At 45.9% G+C, this 14,392-nt stretch overlaps 1 protein-coding gene across 1 annotated transcript in view; it reads left to right on the forward strand.

The window, feature by feature from the left end:
- Positions 1-14,014, forward strand: part of LOC309569293 (uncharacterized protein) — a gene marked incomplete at both ends in the record, with an annotated part of 60,282 nt that extends 46,268 nt beyond the window's left edge. Inside the window, 2 exons of the mRNA XM_082275075.1 lie at positions 11,408-11,915; positions 12,624-14,014. Coding sequence (XP_082131201.1) covers positions 11,408-11,915; positions 12,624-14,014 — 1,899 coding nt within the window. The remainder of the gene's footprint in view (positions 1-11,407; positions 11,916-12,623) is intronic.
- Between the last annotated feature and the right edge of the window lie 378 nt (positions 14,015-14,392).

Below are 14,392 nucleotides of genomic sequence, written 5' to 3' on the forward strand. Positions count from 1 at the left end.
TTTGGTGGCGATTTTTTTTTTTCGGCCAGGCGGTGTATTTATGAGACCAAGATAATATTGAGACCAAGATAAACTTATTTGGTTCAGATGGTGGGAAGTGTGTGTGTGTGGCGGCAACCAGGTGAGGAGTATAAAGATAAATGTGCCTTGCCTACAGTCAAGCATGGTGGTGGGAGTGTCATGGTCTGGGGCTGCAAAAGGGCTGCTGGCACTGGGGAGCTACAGTTCATTGAGGGAACCATGAATGCCAACATGTACTGTGACATACTGAAGCAGAGCATGATCCCCTCCCTTTGGAGACTGGGCCGCAGGGCAATACTCCAACATGATAACGACCCTGAACACATACCTCCAAGATGACCACTGCCTTGCTAAAGAAGCTGAGGGTAAAGGTGATGGACTGGCCAAGCGTGTCTCCAGACCTAAACCCTATTGAGCATCTGTGGGACATCCTCAAATGGAAGGTGGAGGAGCTCAAGGTCTCTAACATCCACCAGCTCCGTGATGTCGTCATGAAGGAGTGGAAGAGGACTCCAGTGGCAACCTGTGAATCTCTGGTGAACTCCATGCCCAAGAGGGTTAAGGCAGTGCTGGAAAATAATGTTGGTCACACAAAATATTGACACTTTGGGCCCAATTTGCCCATTTCTACTTAGGGGTGTACTCACTTTTGTTGCCAGAAGTTTAGACATTAATGGTTGTGTGTTGAGTTATTTTGAAGGGACAGCAAATTTAAACTGTTATACAAGCTGTACACTCACTACTTTACATTGTAGCAAAGTGTCATTTTTTCAGTGTTGTCACATGAAAAGATATATTAAAATATATACAAAAATGTAAACCACTTGATATGTGTATTGTACCACCACTAAGTGTTACAGCTATGTGTACATGAAGTTGTATTATTATCTTGAAAAATCCAATAACAATTTTGTTGTGAGGGGTAATACTCACTTTTGTGAGGTACTGTATATATAAAACCATGTGTTTATTTAACCACTTCAATACAAGGCACTTTTACCCCCTTCCTGCCCAGGCCAATTTTCAGCTTTCAGGACTGTCGCACTTTGAATGACAATTGCGCGGTCATGCAGCACTGTACGCATTTAAAATTGTGTTCACACAACTAGAGCTTTCTTTTTTTTTTTTTTTTTTTTTGGTGATTTTTAATCACCACTGTTTTTTTTTTTAATTTTTGGTAAATAAACGAAAAAAGACAGAACATTTTAAAAAAAACATGTTTTTCTTCATTTCTGTGTAAGATTTTGCAAAGGGAACTCTTTATTACTACATATACTCAAGCTTACACTGTAGGGATCGTTGGCAATTGGTGAGTGCAGATGTCCACATTAGGTTGTACAGCTGACACTGCTGAGGTTTGCTTCAGCTCACCGTGGCCAGATCAATACACTGTGCAGTTTTTTTGCTACTTGCTCTATTTTCTGTATCATACTGGTATATGAGTGATCCCAGGTTGTGTGTTCTTATATTAACCCTTCTGTGTAGTCTGCTCTTATTACGATCTGTGTTCGATTTTACATATTATGCAACAATAAAGAGGTCACTGCGATCTGCCTAATTCCCTTCCTCCACTATAGAACTCCTTCGGGTTTCTGTTCCCCATTTGAAACAAACAAAAATAAAATTCCCAGTTCAATTTGCTAACCAGCTGATGGTATTACAGGTTAATTTGGTTGGTAAGCAAACTGGTTAGCAAATTGAACTGGGAATTTTATTTTTGTTTGTTTCATGTGCGTTGCCCTTCCATGTGTTCTTTGCTATGAAGGCCAGTTATAGGTGGGGGCAGAGGCCATTTTATTTGTTGTTAATGTGTACTTGTGAGTGGACATACTGGATGCCTTTGCTGTAATACCATCAGCTGGGCTTCCATTATGCCCCCAATTACCTTTCAGGAGGGTTGGGCCACCTCCAGGCTCACCTGCCCCCTAACTATCCATTAGCTTGCATGTGCTTCCACTGTGAAGACTCTTATAAATTCATTAGAATTAGGACTGCAGGTAACACAGGGTGCCGTGGAGTGGCCCTGCAGCTTACACATGCGTTTGCAAATGTGTGCTAACTAAACCCCTGTTTTGACGCAAACTGTTAGACAGGTTAATTTGGTTGGTAAGCAAACTGGTTAGCAAATTGAACTGGAAATTGTATTTTTGTATGTTTCATGTGCGTTGCCCTTCCATGTGTTCTTTGCTATGAAGGCCGGTTATAGGTGGGGGCAGAGGCCATTTTCTTTTTTCTGTTCCCCATTTCCATTATGGCATGAAAGGAAGCCATCCATTGTTTACAACTGTCATGTGACCTTCTGTGATTGGTCACAGCGGTCACATGGTACCAGCAGCGTATCAGACAGATCATGCCGCAGTGTGGCCTCATGTTTGAGGAAAGGCCCTCCTACCCTTTAACAAGATGACAGCCAGGCGGGCCTTTTGTCGACCGCGCTTTGGGAAACTGGTTAAAAAACACTGAGGGGTTTTATTTATCAAAACTGGAGAGTGCAAAATTTGGTGCAGCTGTGTCTGGTAGCCAATCAGCTTCTAACTTCAAATTTACTTTCTACTTCAAAATTATGTGCAAATTTGTGTTGGTCTATCACACAAAATCCCAATAAAATACATTGACGATTTTGGTTGTAACATGACTAAATTTAGAAAATTTCAAGGGGTATGAATATCTATCTATCTATCTATCTATCTATCTATCTATCTATCTATCTATCTATCTATCTATCTATCTATCTATCTATCTATCTATCTATCTATCTATCTATCTATCTATCTATCTATCTATCTATCTATCTATCTACAGCTACTGTATCTTTATAAATAAATATATATATTATATTATATTATATTTCATATATATATATTTTTTTAATGTAGGAACCTTTCCTAACATTCTTCCCTATGTACCTTGGGGTGACCTAGTCTAAGGAGCTTTAGTTTGTGCCCGACTATTTTTAATTACATCATCCATAAAGCAAAATATGTAATTCCATTCTAATTCTTAATAGGCATTTTTTCTTTGACTGGAGCTCCACAAAAATATCTGTTTTTATTTTAAGTCGTCAGGCCAAGCCTCTTATTACTGAAGTACGAATGCAATAGAAATTTTTATACATGACAGAAGGCACTTGAAACTGTAAGGTGCCTCTTGTGGTCTAAGGCAACGCTAACAAAATAAGCCAGGAGACTCTCCGAGAAAATCATTTAGCCTCTCCCTTAGTGGCAGGTGTCACAGCGGAGCACCTTCCTTCACTGTCGATAAAATGTTCACTTGCTTTGAAACTAATTGCCTGTGTTTGCTTTCATCGATTTTTAATTGTAGGTAGTGGAACCAGCCTTCTAAAAAAATGTTCCCAGAAATATTTCTTACAGCTACTAAAATAATAATAACAGTAAAACAAGTAGGTTGCAGTGTTCTTTATTAAGTGTTTCACATTCATGTGGTATTACTATGTGGGAGATCATTCTATTAAATCACCTCTAATTTAGGAAGAATGTGTAATTATGTATATTAAAGTATTTCAGGACACACTACTCACAGTTCGAAGCCACATAGAATGTACAGGTGATTTTTCATGGGAATGCAGGGAAAAAAAAAAACCTAATTTGCAAACAGAAATTGGATGACTTCACATTGTGAAGTTGAAGATTTAATAATAATTCAGCTAGCTATTACAGACTAATAATGGCACTGAATTATACTAAGTACAAACAGAGGTGTTTTTTAAGTATATGTATAGCCATTTTTTCAACACTTTGAAGGAACAGGTTTAATCCCCCATCAATTTATTATTTGCAATTTGCATCCCAATGGAGAGATTACACTTGATTTCCAGTCCCGGAGACGCTGCAAGAAGTAAGAAAATCTCTACAAAATAAAGGGTACGCCCCTCTTAGACAGTTTTCCCTTTTGAACAGATTTCCCCTCACCTCTTATTCTGGCTACAACTCAAAAATGTTGGATTTCCCATAACTTTCAGTCTCAGTGACTGTGGTCACCAGGGGGAATCTCTTCAGAGGGGACACCGACAGCAATAAAAAAAAAAAAACCTCACATGGGTTATAAACCCTTCCCTGCTCTATCCAAAACTAAAAAAATGGCAAAACATACATTAATAAAGCGGTAATTGAAAGATCAATTGTTTGTTAGCCATATTGGTAACATTTGTGGATTTTCCAACAGGATAACCTCCCATCTAGAAGTGACAGGTCCTCTTTACAGATTATTGGTTGCGTCAGTAATGGGGAGATATAGTAGTACATTGGTTTTCAGCACCAGAGTTTCTAAATGCCCTGACCGCTTTAAAGTGCATGTGAACCCAAAATCTCTGTATACATTTTTGTGAATTCATTGCAAAGTTTCTTACCTGGAGGAGCGCCAATAAAAGCACTTCTTGTTGCAGTCTGACAATGCAAAAGCCGATGCTTTACAATTAGCAGAAGCATTGTAAGCTTCCAGGGTTTTTTTTGTCAAAACTTAATTGAACAAGCTGAAGTTAGAAGCTGATTGGCTACAATGCACATCTGCACTAGATTTTGCTTTCTTCAGTTTTAGTAAATCAACCCCTATGTCTGAATGGACTCCCATAGATGCACAAGGTAGATGTCACCCTAAAGCCTCGTGCACACGCACCGATTGTTGGCTGACCGATCAGCCGTCTTTTGTCCAGTGTTGTTGTGTTGGTTGAAATGTGATCTACACTGCACACTAATTTTGTCGGCCAACAGCAACCAACTGCAGAAGTGATGTCATGTTCTGGTCTACTTTTCGTGTGTTTTTTCTTCTCTGAGCATGCCCAGTCTTGCTCATCTGACTTTTGTCAGCCGAAATCTGTACTGACTGACGAACAATCGGCCGTTCTGGTGACGGCCAACAAAAATTTCATAGCATGCACACCAGATTTTGTTCGGCCGAAAAGTCGCAGTCGGTTGTCGGAAGCATCATACTAACAAGCCGACAATCGGCCGAGCGGACGTTGGCCGAAAATTTACGGCCAACAATCGGTGCGTGTGTACAGGGCTTTAGACTGACTTAAGCAGCATCAACTCTGTCACAGCACAAGGACAACATCTTAATACTACCTATTTCAAGTATAAGGACAGTTTTTGCAGACAGAAACCTGATTTTGTAATGGGGTCACTACTGTCTCCAATTGTAAGTAACCCGTACACGGAGGACTTATAGAGGAGAGCTTTGAACTCATTCATTGGAACAACACAAAGTCATGGGTTTAGGTATATGGATGATACATGGGTCAAGATATGAATATCAGAAGTAAAAGAGTTTGAAACATCATGTCAGCCATTATGGCGTGCATGTGAATGCATGGGCACGTCCAACACGGTACGGTACGATCACCTAACTTCTGGATAGGATCATTGCTGAATGGACTTTCAGTCAGAGTTCCTACAACTCCTGAAAACTTATGCTTGACCTTGTTGTTGACCCGGCTTTTGTCTGTCCTACCTCTGGATTATCCTTTTCTGCCTATATTTGCTGTTCATCTTTGTTACTGACCTTGGCTTGGACTTTTTACCAAGATTTTGCTTATGGACTTGTAGGCAGGGGTTAATTGGTTGCCCCTCTGTTTTGCTTCAGTCTATTTAGCAAGGAAGCTCAGAACTCTGCAGTGTATAAATGTGCTGACAGATATAACAAGCAAGATACAAGATGCCTAGCAAATAAACAAAAACTAACGTCTGTAAACAGTAGCAATACAGTTAAAAGTTACATTACTCAGGTTAGAGTGGGTTCATGATCTGTGTAGCAATGAGGACTCAGGCTTAATCTATAAGCATTGCTGGGGATTAGGCGAAAGCGTCTTCAGGTATCTTCTTGCTGGTACAGGCCTTCCTTCCTTGGTGTTTTAGGCATTATGGAGTCTCTATTAGTTTCAGCTGTTGGCTTTTATTTGGGAAGTTTCAGGTTGTCAAGCTTTTGTCGACAATGGCTACAAACTTGTTTACCGTAGTTACAGAACAACAGACTGCTCCAACTGTAGTTGTCAATTAGAGAGGCATTCTGAAATTGTACCTCAAGATGGCATTCTGGTATCATACATGCCTGGGTTATATATATGTCAGACAAACCAAGCTATGTGCCCAGGGTACAGACTTATTTACCGTAGTTACAGAGACAATAAAGACATCTGTCAACTGAAATACAGCAATAATTAATTGTTCCCATTGTATCTAACAGCATTTGAGAAGTCCACTCAAACACTCAAAAGTAACCTAATTTCTGACTCAAGGACCAACTACTAAACATATTGTGCCATGTACAGTAATGTTTGAATAAAAGACAAATTATATATTGTTTATCAAACGCAACACACCCTTTAAGGAAGGTTTCTGCTTTAAATCTTTCCAAGAAGTGAGGTGACTTCACATCCTTCCTGGCAGAATACCTTATAAGCTGTGGGTGGAGACCAGGCAGGGGTTGTAGAAAGCCGATGAGAAGGACAGAGTTTAACTGGAGAGATGGGATAAGGACCTGAAATGATTTTTTTGCTACTGCAGGATTGGCATCCATGCTACTGGGATCTGAAGGTACACTGAGAAATAGATAGAGTCCAAACTGGGGAGACCGCTCCAGGTGAGACAGGAATCAGGTGCCGGTCGGATCCGTAATCCAAAATCACATGAAGCAAGAAGGAATGACCGCACTTCCGATAAAGTTGAAAAATGGAGTGTATTTATTCCACATCAAACGAATGGCAAAATAGAATACATACACACTGTGAATGCAGGACAAAACGGTAGACGCGTTTCACGACTAGATGTGTCACTTACTCATTACCAAGGTTACCTTGGTAATGAGTAAGTGACACATCTAGTCGTGAAACGCGTCTACCGTTTTGTCCTGCATTCACAGTGTGTATGTATTATATTTTGCCATTCGTTTGATGTGGAATAAATACACTCCATTTTTCAACTTTATCGGAAGTGCGGTCATTCCTTCTTGCTTCATCTGAAGGCACACTGCCACATAGAGAGGACTAATATTCTATGAGAGAAAGAGAATGCACTTAATAGAACTGTGACAATGAAACACAGCAAGGAAAGTATGGACAGAGCCATGCAAAAAGGTTAAACGGAGATCCAAGTAATATAACTAGTTAATTGACTTTATTGATTAAGCCTCGAAAAAGAGACACACTGTTGCAATATTAAATAACCAACTCCACCAAACACCAACATTGATAGTGACAGATTGTGATAAATACACTATGTAAAACAAACAGAACTCTTGACCCTAATAAAGTGCACTGGTAGCATGGAAATGATCCAGATCTGCTGTGTAGCCAAGCAAGGTATGGATGCAGCAAGCTCAATTCTCAGTCACGAGTGTGCTAACCCCTATGGGGTGGTCCTTACCTTGCTTGGCTACACAGTAGATTTAGATAATTTCCTTGCTTCCAGTGCACTTTATTAGGGTCAAGAGTTCTGCTTGTTTTACATAATGTATTTATCACAATCTGTCACTTTCAATGTTGGTGTTTGGTGGAGTTGTTTTCATCAATATTGCAACCGTGTGTCTCTTTTTCAAATCTCAATCAATAAAAGTCTTTTAACTAGTTATATTACTTGGATCTCCATTAAACCTTAATGCATGGCTCTGTCCATGCTTTCTTTGCTGTGTTTCATTACATTTTGGGTATTGATCCTCATCTAATTTTAGATGAGTTAATGATCTAGGGTGGTTATCTATACTTGATTTGACTACCACTGCACCTCAACTAGTGGTTTTTCCATTACTTTTTATCTTACAGTAAACTGTGACAATGGACTGTATCAAAAAAACGGAGTTATGTCAAGTCTGTGGCTGCTTGAAGTGTCTGAATTGGATTCCTGCTTCTGTCGGGGATGTAAAGTGAGATAGCACCCCTGTTAAGCCAGTGCTAGACTGGTGCATCTCATGAAGAAACACACACAACACACAATAGGATAAAGGAACCTGGTGAAGCAAAGTGCAAATCTAGATGGGTAGGGGACTGGTGATGGATAGGGAGGTAGGAGACCTATCTGGTAACAAGTGGAAGATATCAAGAGTTGTCCTCAACAGAGGAGAGTTGTTGCTAAGGGTGACCAGGAGTATGGTGAGATGTGTGCTCAGGGTGCACCTTGTCTATGACACACTATATGTGCACATGTGTGGCAGAAATGGAGTTCTGAGTGGGTTGTGGACTGTGTGCAGCCTGGGAGTTAGGACTTATTGTGGCCTGTCTTAGGCGGCTCCCATAGGAGAGCATGTGGGTGACTCAGTCATGCGATTAGACTTGCCTACAGATTTGGTACTTATCTGCCGGCACATTGCTAACCTGTACAATTTGGTACTTTTCTGCTCAGCTGTTTCTGAACCTGGATTGTGACCCATCTCTGCTCATAACTGAATTTGGTGCAATCTGGAGGCCCTGCCCATCTGATACCAGTGCTTCCAAGTTCCAGTCTTCAGGTTTAGTCCTCTAGAACTTGTGCCCTTCCATCACCCTAGCAGAGCCTGTCTTGATTTCCAGGGGGCTTGGAGAGCAATTGTGCACCTTGGGCTCTTCTAACAGATACATGACAACAAGCTTTTAATGATCACATTTGAAAAACATATAGACGTAAACAAAAGGTTTATATGGGAATGCACAAAAATGCAAATGACCCTTTTTCAACTGTGTAATGCATACCATAGTGAGGGGTGAAAGTGTGACTTGTCTCCAGGAGACCTATCCGTAAAGAACATTATATGCTTTTTAACTCTCCCACCTCCCATTAATCGCTTCTCGGCCTTTTGGCTAAGATCAAGTGTAGTATCGACTTTAGCCCTTAGGGGTGTCTCTGCTTTACGGCTAGGACGTTGAGAAACATTTGTATCTATCCAAGCCATTTGGTCCTTGTGGGGTACCCTCTGCTCGGCCTTGTAGGATCGTTGATTAAATTCAGCTTCACCTACTCGCTGCTATTGGGTTAGAGGCTTAGCCCCCACAAGGAATGAGATTGCGATCTTCCCTCCTCCCCCCCCACTCTGCGCTACTACCTTCGGGCAGTAGGCGCACAAGGGCCTTTTTAAAGGCTGCAAAAGAGTGAAGACGCCGAGGAATAAGAAGGAAGCCGCCGAAGTTCTCCTGAAGCGACTACCGACGAACTCCTCCGTCATGGGGAAGAGCACCGGGAAGAAAAAGAACGTCCCCGCCACTTCTGCCAAGACTCCGGGAGAAGTCGCCTCAACCTCCCCCCCCACCCCGGCCGCCACAAGCAAGCCGGGCTCAGCAAGGCCAACCAGGTCCGCAGACGGGCTTCCTACCCTGGAACCCTGGATGAGGCAGACAGTGGTGCTGCAACTGAAGGAGGTGGACGGAAGAGTTCCCGACATGACCCCGGAAATCTTCGGCAAGAAGATGATCCTCGAACAGGGGTTCAGCAAGGCGGAGACACTGTCCGTGCAGACCTTCATGAAAGGTATATTCTATATAACTTTTGTGTCTTTACAGGTCTGTAGAAGATACTGGGAGGCGGTGAAGAATTGTGGCCCGGAATCCCCTTTCCGCAACTTCGTTGCGAACACTCCCATTCAACGGGATGAAAGGCGGGTAACGGTGTCCATGAGGAACCCCCATACCCCAGGAAAAGACATCGCCACCTACCTCCAGAGGTTTTGCATCGTGGCCAAAGACCCAGTCCGAATCCTCGATGTCAACGGCTTCTGGACAGGTAAGTGGGCAGTTTCTTGCAGGTTAAGGAGAGAGCCTTCGGGGGATCTCCAACACCTGAAGTCCCACTTCTCTCTGGGAGCCTCCGCAGGACTCCTGTACTACGCAGACATGCCCCATACCTGCCACAGGTGTGGCAAGCATGGTCACGTAAGTATGGAATGTCAGGAACCTTCTTGCAGGTTCTGTCGGGTTGCAGGCCATGAGACCAAGGATTGCCCGAGGTCCAAGACCTGTAACCTCTGCGGATTGGCGGAGCACGTCTACAGAGACTGCCCCCAGAGATCCCGGTCCTACGCTGGAGCCCTGCTCAAGGGCAGAGCCCCAGACAGCGCTGGGAAAAAGAAGCCAGGGGAAAAGACTGCGAAGGAACCTCGGAAAGCCACTGGTGAGTCCCCCCCTCCCCAGGCCCCTACCACCTCCTCCGACCCATCCCTCCCCAACCCCCCTGAGTCGGAGGTGACCTCACCTGCCCCTGCCCCTGCCCCTCCCCCCCTCCCAGCCCCCCCCCGCCCTGTCCTCCATGGAGGACTTCCCCACCCTGCCCACCGCCCCCCCCCACCCCACCCCCCACCAGCAAAGGCCGAAAACGGAACCTAGACAGCCCGACAACTGAAGAACCCACCAAGCGGCCCACCGTGGCCCAGCAAGATGACATCGCTGGACTGGACCCAGTGGTGGAGGACCTCGAGGACCTTGAGTCTGCGGGGGAAGATGAAGGAGAAATGCAGGAAGGTAAGGATCTGGCTCCCCCAGAGACTGACCTCACCCAGGACCTGATGGACAGCATCCTCGAGGAGAACGGCCTGAACCAGGACACTGGACAGGCACAAGAGGCAGTGGAAGAACCACCCCCCCCTCAGGGGAGGTAAGTTCAGCCCACCTGCTAGCTAGCCCCTTTATCTCCTTTACATGATGGCAGAGATCTCCATCTTTTCCATTAATGTTAGGAGCATCAGGGATGCGTCTAGAAGACAGGTGGCGCTGACTTTTCTTTCCACTCAGCAGAGTGATGTCTACATGCTCCAGGAGTGTGCCCTACCCTTCTCGAGGAGGTACACTCATCTGTCCTCCCAGTGGACCCATGGTCCCTCCTACTGGTCCGGGGGTGTCGATTGTAAGTCTGCAGGGGTAGCCATTCTTGTCAGGGGTGGTCGTTTCACGGTTGACTCCGTCCAGGAGCTCGTCTGTGGCCGTCTTTTGGTCGTAGACGGCTCATGGGCGGGAGAGCCAGTTAGGCTCATCAACGTGTACGCCTCCCCAGATAGGAATGAGCGACTGGAGCTTTTCCAGACCCTGCGGACCCAACTCGTCACCACCAGGGCAGTAGTAATCGGCGGTGATTTTAACTGTCCGATTGAGGAGGATGGGCGCAGCTCCAGCATGTACACAAAGCTCGACACCACGTCTAGGCTGCTCAAGGAGATGATTGCGGAGGCTTCCTTGAAGGACGCCGTGGGATCCATAGGGAAAGGTTCCGTGAACTATTCGTGGTGCCGTCCTGATGGATCTGTGCGTTCTAGGATAGACTTCGTGCTCACCTCCAAGACAGTCAGACATCGCGGGTTCTCCATGGTCCCCTGCTTTTTCTCTGACCACAGGGCCATTCACTTTCGGGGTGACCTGGGCGAGGGCTTTGCCCCCGGTCCGGGCTCCTGGAAGCTGAATGGTACCCTGCTGGAAAATGAGGAACTGCTGGAGGAACTCAGGGAGGCCTACATTACCTGGAAGGAGGACAAGAGGTTCTTCGGAAAGGTAAGCGACTACTGGGAGTTTGTGAAAGTCAAGCTACGCAGCTTCTTTCAGGCAAGGGGACGCCAGCAAGTGTGTGCCAGGAAGAGGGAACTCAGGAGACTGCAACGCCAGATGCAGTCCCTGCAGGACCTTCACCACTGCGGCTGGGACGTTAGGCAGGACCTGGAGGACACCAAGAAGAGCCTGAAAGGACACTTCGAGGAAGAATCCAGGCACCTCGTCTTCCGTTCCAAGGTGGAGAATCTTGAGAAAGGTGAGAAATGTAACTCTTTCTTTTTCAGGAAACTCCACTCAGGACACACTCCCTTGTCTGAGCTGCGGGACGAGACCGGAACACTCCAGAAGGGGAAGGAGGCTGTGATGCAAGTGGTCAGCGACTACTACACCAACCTCTACTCCCCGAAAGAAACAGATACGGCTGAGGCCGACAGGTTCTTGTCAGGTATCACTAACCAAATTGATCCTGCAGGTATGTCGGCAATCAACGCCCCCTTGGCGCTGGAGGAACTGCACTCTGCCGTCAGATCCTTTAGGCAAGGCAGGACCCCGGGCTGCGACGGTCTCCCAGCGGAGCTCTATGTAGCGCTGTGGGATCTCGTTGGCCCGGACCTGCTCGAGCTGTACGAGGAGATGGTGGTGGAGGGCACAATGCCTCCGTCGCTGAGGGAGGGGATGATCACGATTTTGTATAAGCGTAAGGGGGAGAGAGGGGATCTGAAAAATTGGCGTCCCATCTCTCTCTTGAACGTGGACTACAAAATCCTCGCCAAGGTTCTGGCCAACAGGCTGAAATCTGTCATCGGACAGATCATCCACCCGGATCAGACTTGCGGCATTCCTGGTCGCAGGATTGCGGACAGCCTTGCGCTTGTCCGGGACACGGTCCAGTACATTCGAGGCCGCCGTGTGCACGCGGCCCTGGTCAGTCTTGACCAGGAAAAGGCCTTTGACCGTGTCTCCCATGAGTTTATGTGCAGAGCTCTGCGCAGGTTTGGTCTTGGGGACATGTTTTGTTCGTATGTGAATGTGATGTACAATGACATTTGTAGTACGGTGTTGGTGAATGGCTGGAAAACTGACCCTTTCCCTGTTCTCTCTGGGGTCAGACAAGGCTGCCCTCTCTCACCTCTGCTTTTTGTTTGCTGTATAGAGCTCTTTGCCGAATGCATCCGACAGAACCCAGAGATCAGAGGGATCACCGCACCGGGACCGGACAGAAGGGTTGTCAAGTGCTCACTCTACATGGACGACGTAACGGTGTTCTGTGCTGACCAGCGCTCCATCGACTCGCTCGTCCAGACCTGTGAGGACTTCGGCAAAGCTTCAGGGGCAAAAGTCAACTGCGGGAAGTCAGAGATCATGCTCTTCGGAAAGTGGTTCCTGCCTTCTTCTGCATCCATCCCTTTCAGCGTCAGGGCGGACTTCATCAAAATTCTTGGAGTTTGGTTTGGAGCTGAGGGCGCAGCCCTGAAGTCTTGGGAGGAGAGACTGTCCAAGATGAGACAAAAGTTTGGACTATGGAGCCTCAGAGAACTCACCATCGAAGGGAAAACACTGGTACTCCGCAGCGAGATCCTCCCTGTGTTGCAGTACCTCGCCCAGGCCTGGCCCCCCCGGGTCAACACCTGCAAGGCCATCACCAGGGCGGTGTTCCACTTCATCTGGGGCTCCAAGATGGACAGAGTGAAGCGAGCAGTCATGTTCAAGGAACCCCTCAAGGGCGGTAAGGGCGTGCCCGACATCGCAACGTTACTGGGGGTGTTCTTTGCCTGCAACTGCATCCGCAGAACTTTGATTGACAGAACTTCGGCCTCTGGAGGCAACTCCATGTCCCGTTTTTTCCTCCTGCCTCTCTGGAGGTCCCTTGGATGGGACAAATGGGACAGCTCCATCCCCTACAACTGGGACACTCCTTGGTACTACTTGGACACTTTCAAGTTCATCAAGGAGCTGGGGCTGCATGGAGTTAAGCCCGACTTGTGGAAGCCAAAAACTATCTACAAGTTGATCAGAGCATCGGACATTGCTGAGACTGTTCCAGGCCTCCCTTCAACCACTTGCAAAGTGGTCTGGAGGAATGTTTCTTCAAAGAGACTCACCAACAGGCATAAAGATCTGGCGTGGATGGCTGTCCAGGGAGGGCTGCCACTCAGGACATTTATGCATGCCAGAAACTTGTGCAGATACAGGCACTGCCCCTTTTGTATCATCCACGAGGAAACGTCCTTTCACGTTTTCTGGGAGTGCTCATTTGCACAGAGCCTGTTGAGGGCCTTGGAACCTGAACTTAAAGACTTTGTTTCACAGACTGCCATCACACATTTTGCTGTGCTGAATGGACTTTTTCATGGTACTTTTACACAGGAGGACATTGACAACGCCTGGCGGGTGTTGTGTTGCTTTAAGGACGCTTTATGGTGCGCCAGAAAGCGCCTTATCCACCAGAGGGAGAGGATGTCCATTGAGGACTGTCGCAGACTGGTTCACAGTCTGCTCAGAGACTATAACCTGATGGATCTCATGGAGGAAGAGGAGGTCTGAAGATTTCCCCTTCCCCCACTCTCCCTTGTGTGTCTTTTTCCATTCAATAAAGCTTCGGCCTGTGATTTCATTCCCCTCCCCTTACCCCTCTCTCCCACCCCCCCATCACACCTGTTGCTTTTTTGAAATGTTACAGTATTGATTCAGTTTGAGTAACATAACGTATAGACAATGTTATTTAGTTTCATGCTTCAGGGGTATTGCGGCGTCATGCATGATGTGATGGCTCGGGGTATCCTTACTCCGCACAACACATCAGGCATCATACCGCAGAATGAATGTATGTGATTGAATGTATTTATTAGTATGACCGGAAATGTATTGTAATGTAGTGTATTTATGCGCTGCGTCGCAGTACAGGGGAGAATGTACCCCGAC

Source organism: Pelophylax lessonae, assembly GCF_965119305.1.
Source record: "Pelophylax lessonae genome assembly, chromosome: 1".
In the NCBI taxonomy this organism is placed as follows: Eukaryota; Metazoa; Chordata; class Amphibia; order Anura; family Ranidae; genus Pelophylax; species Pelophylax lessonae.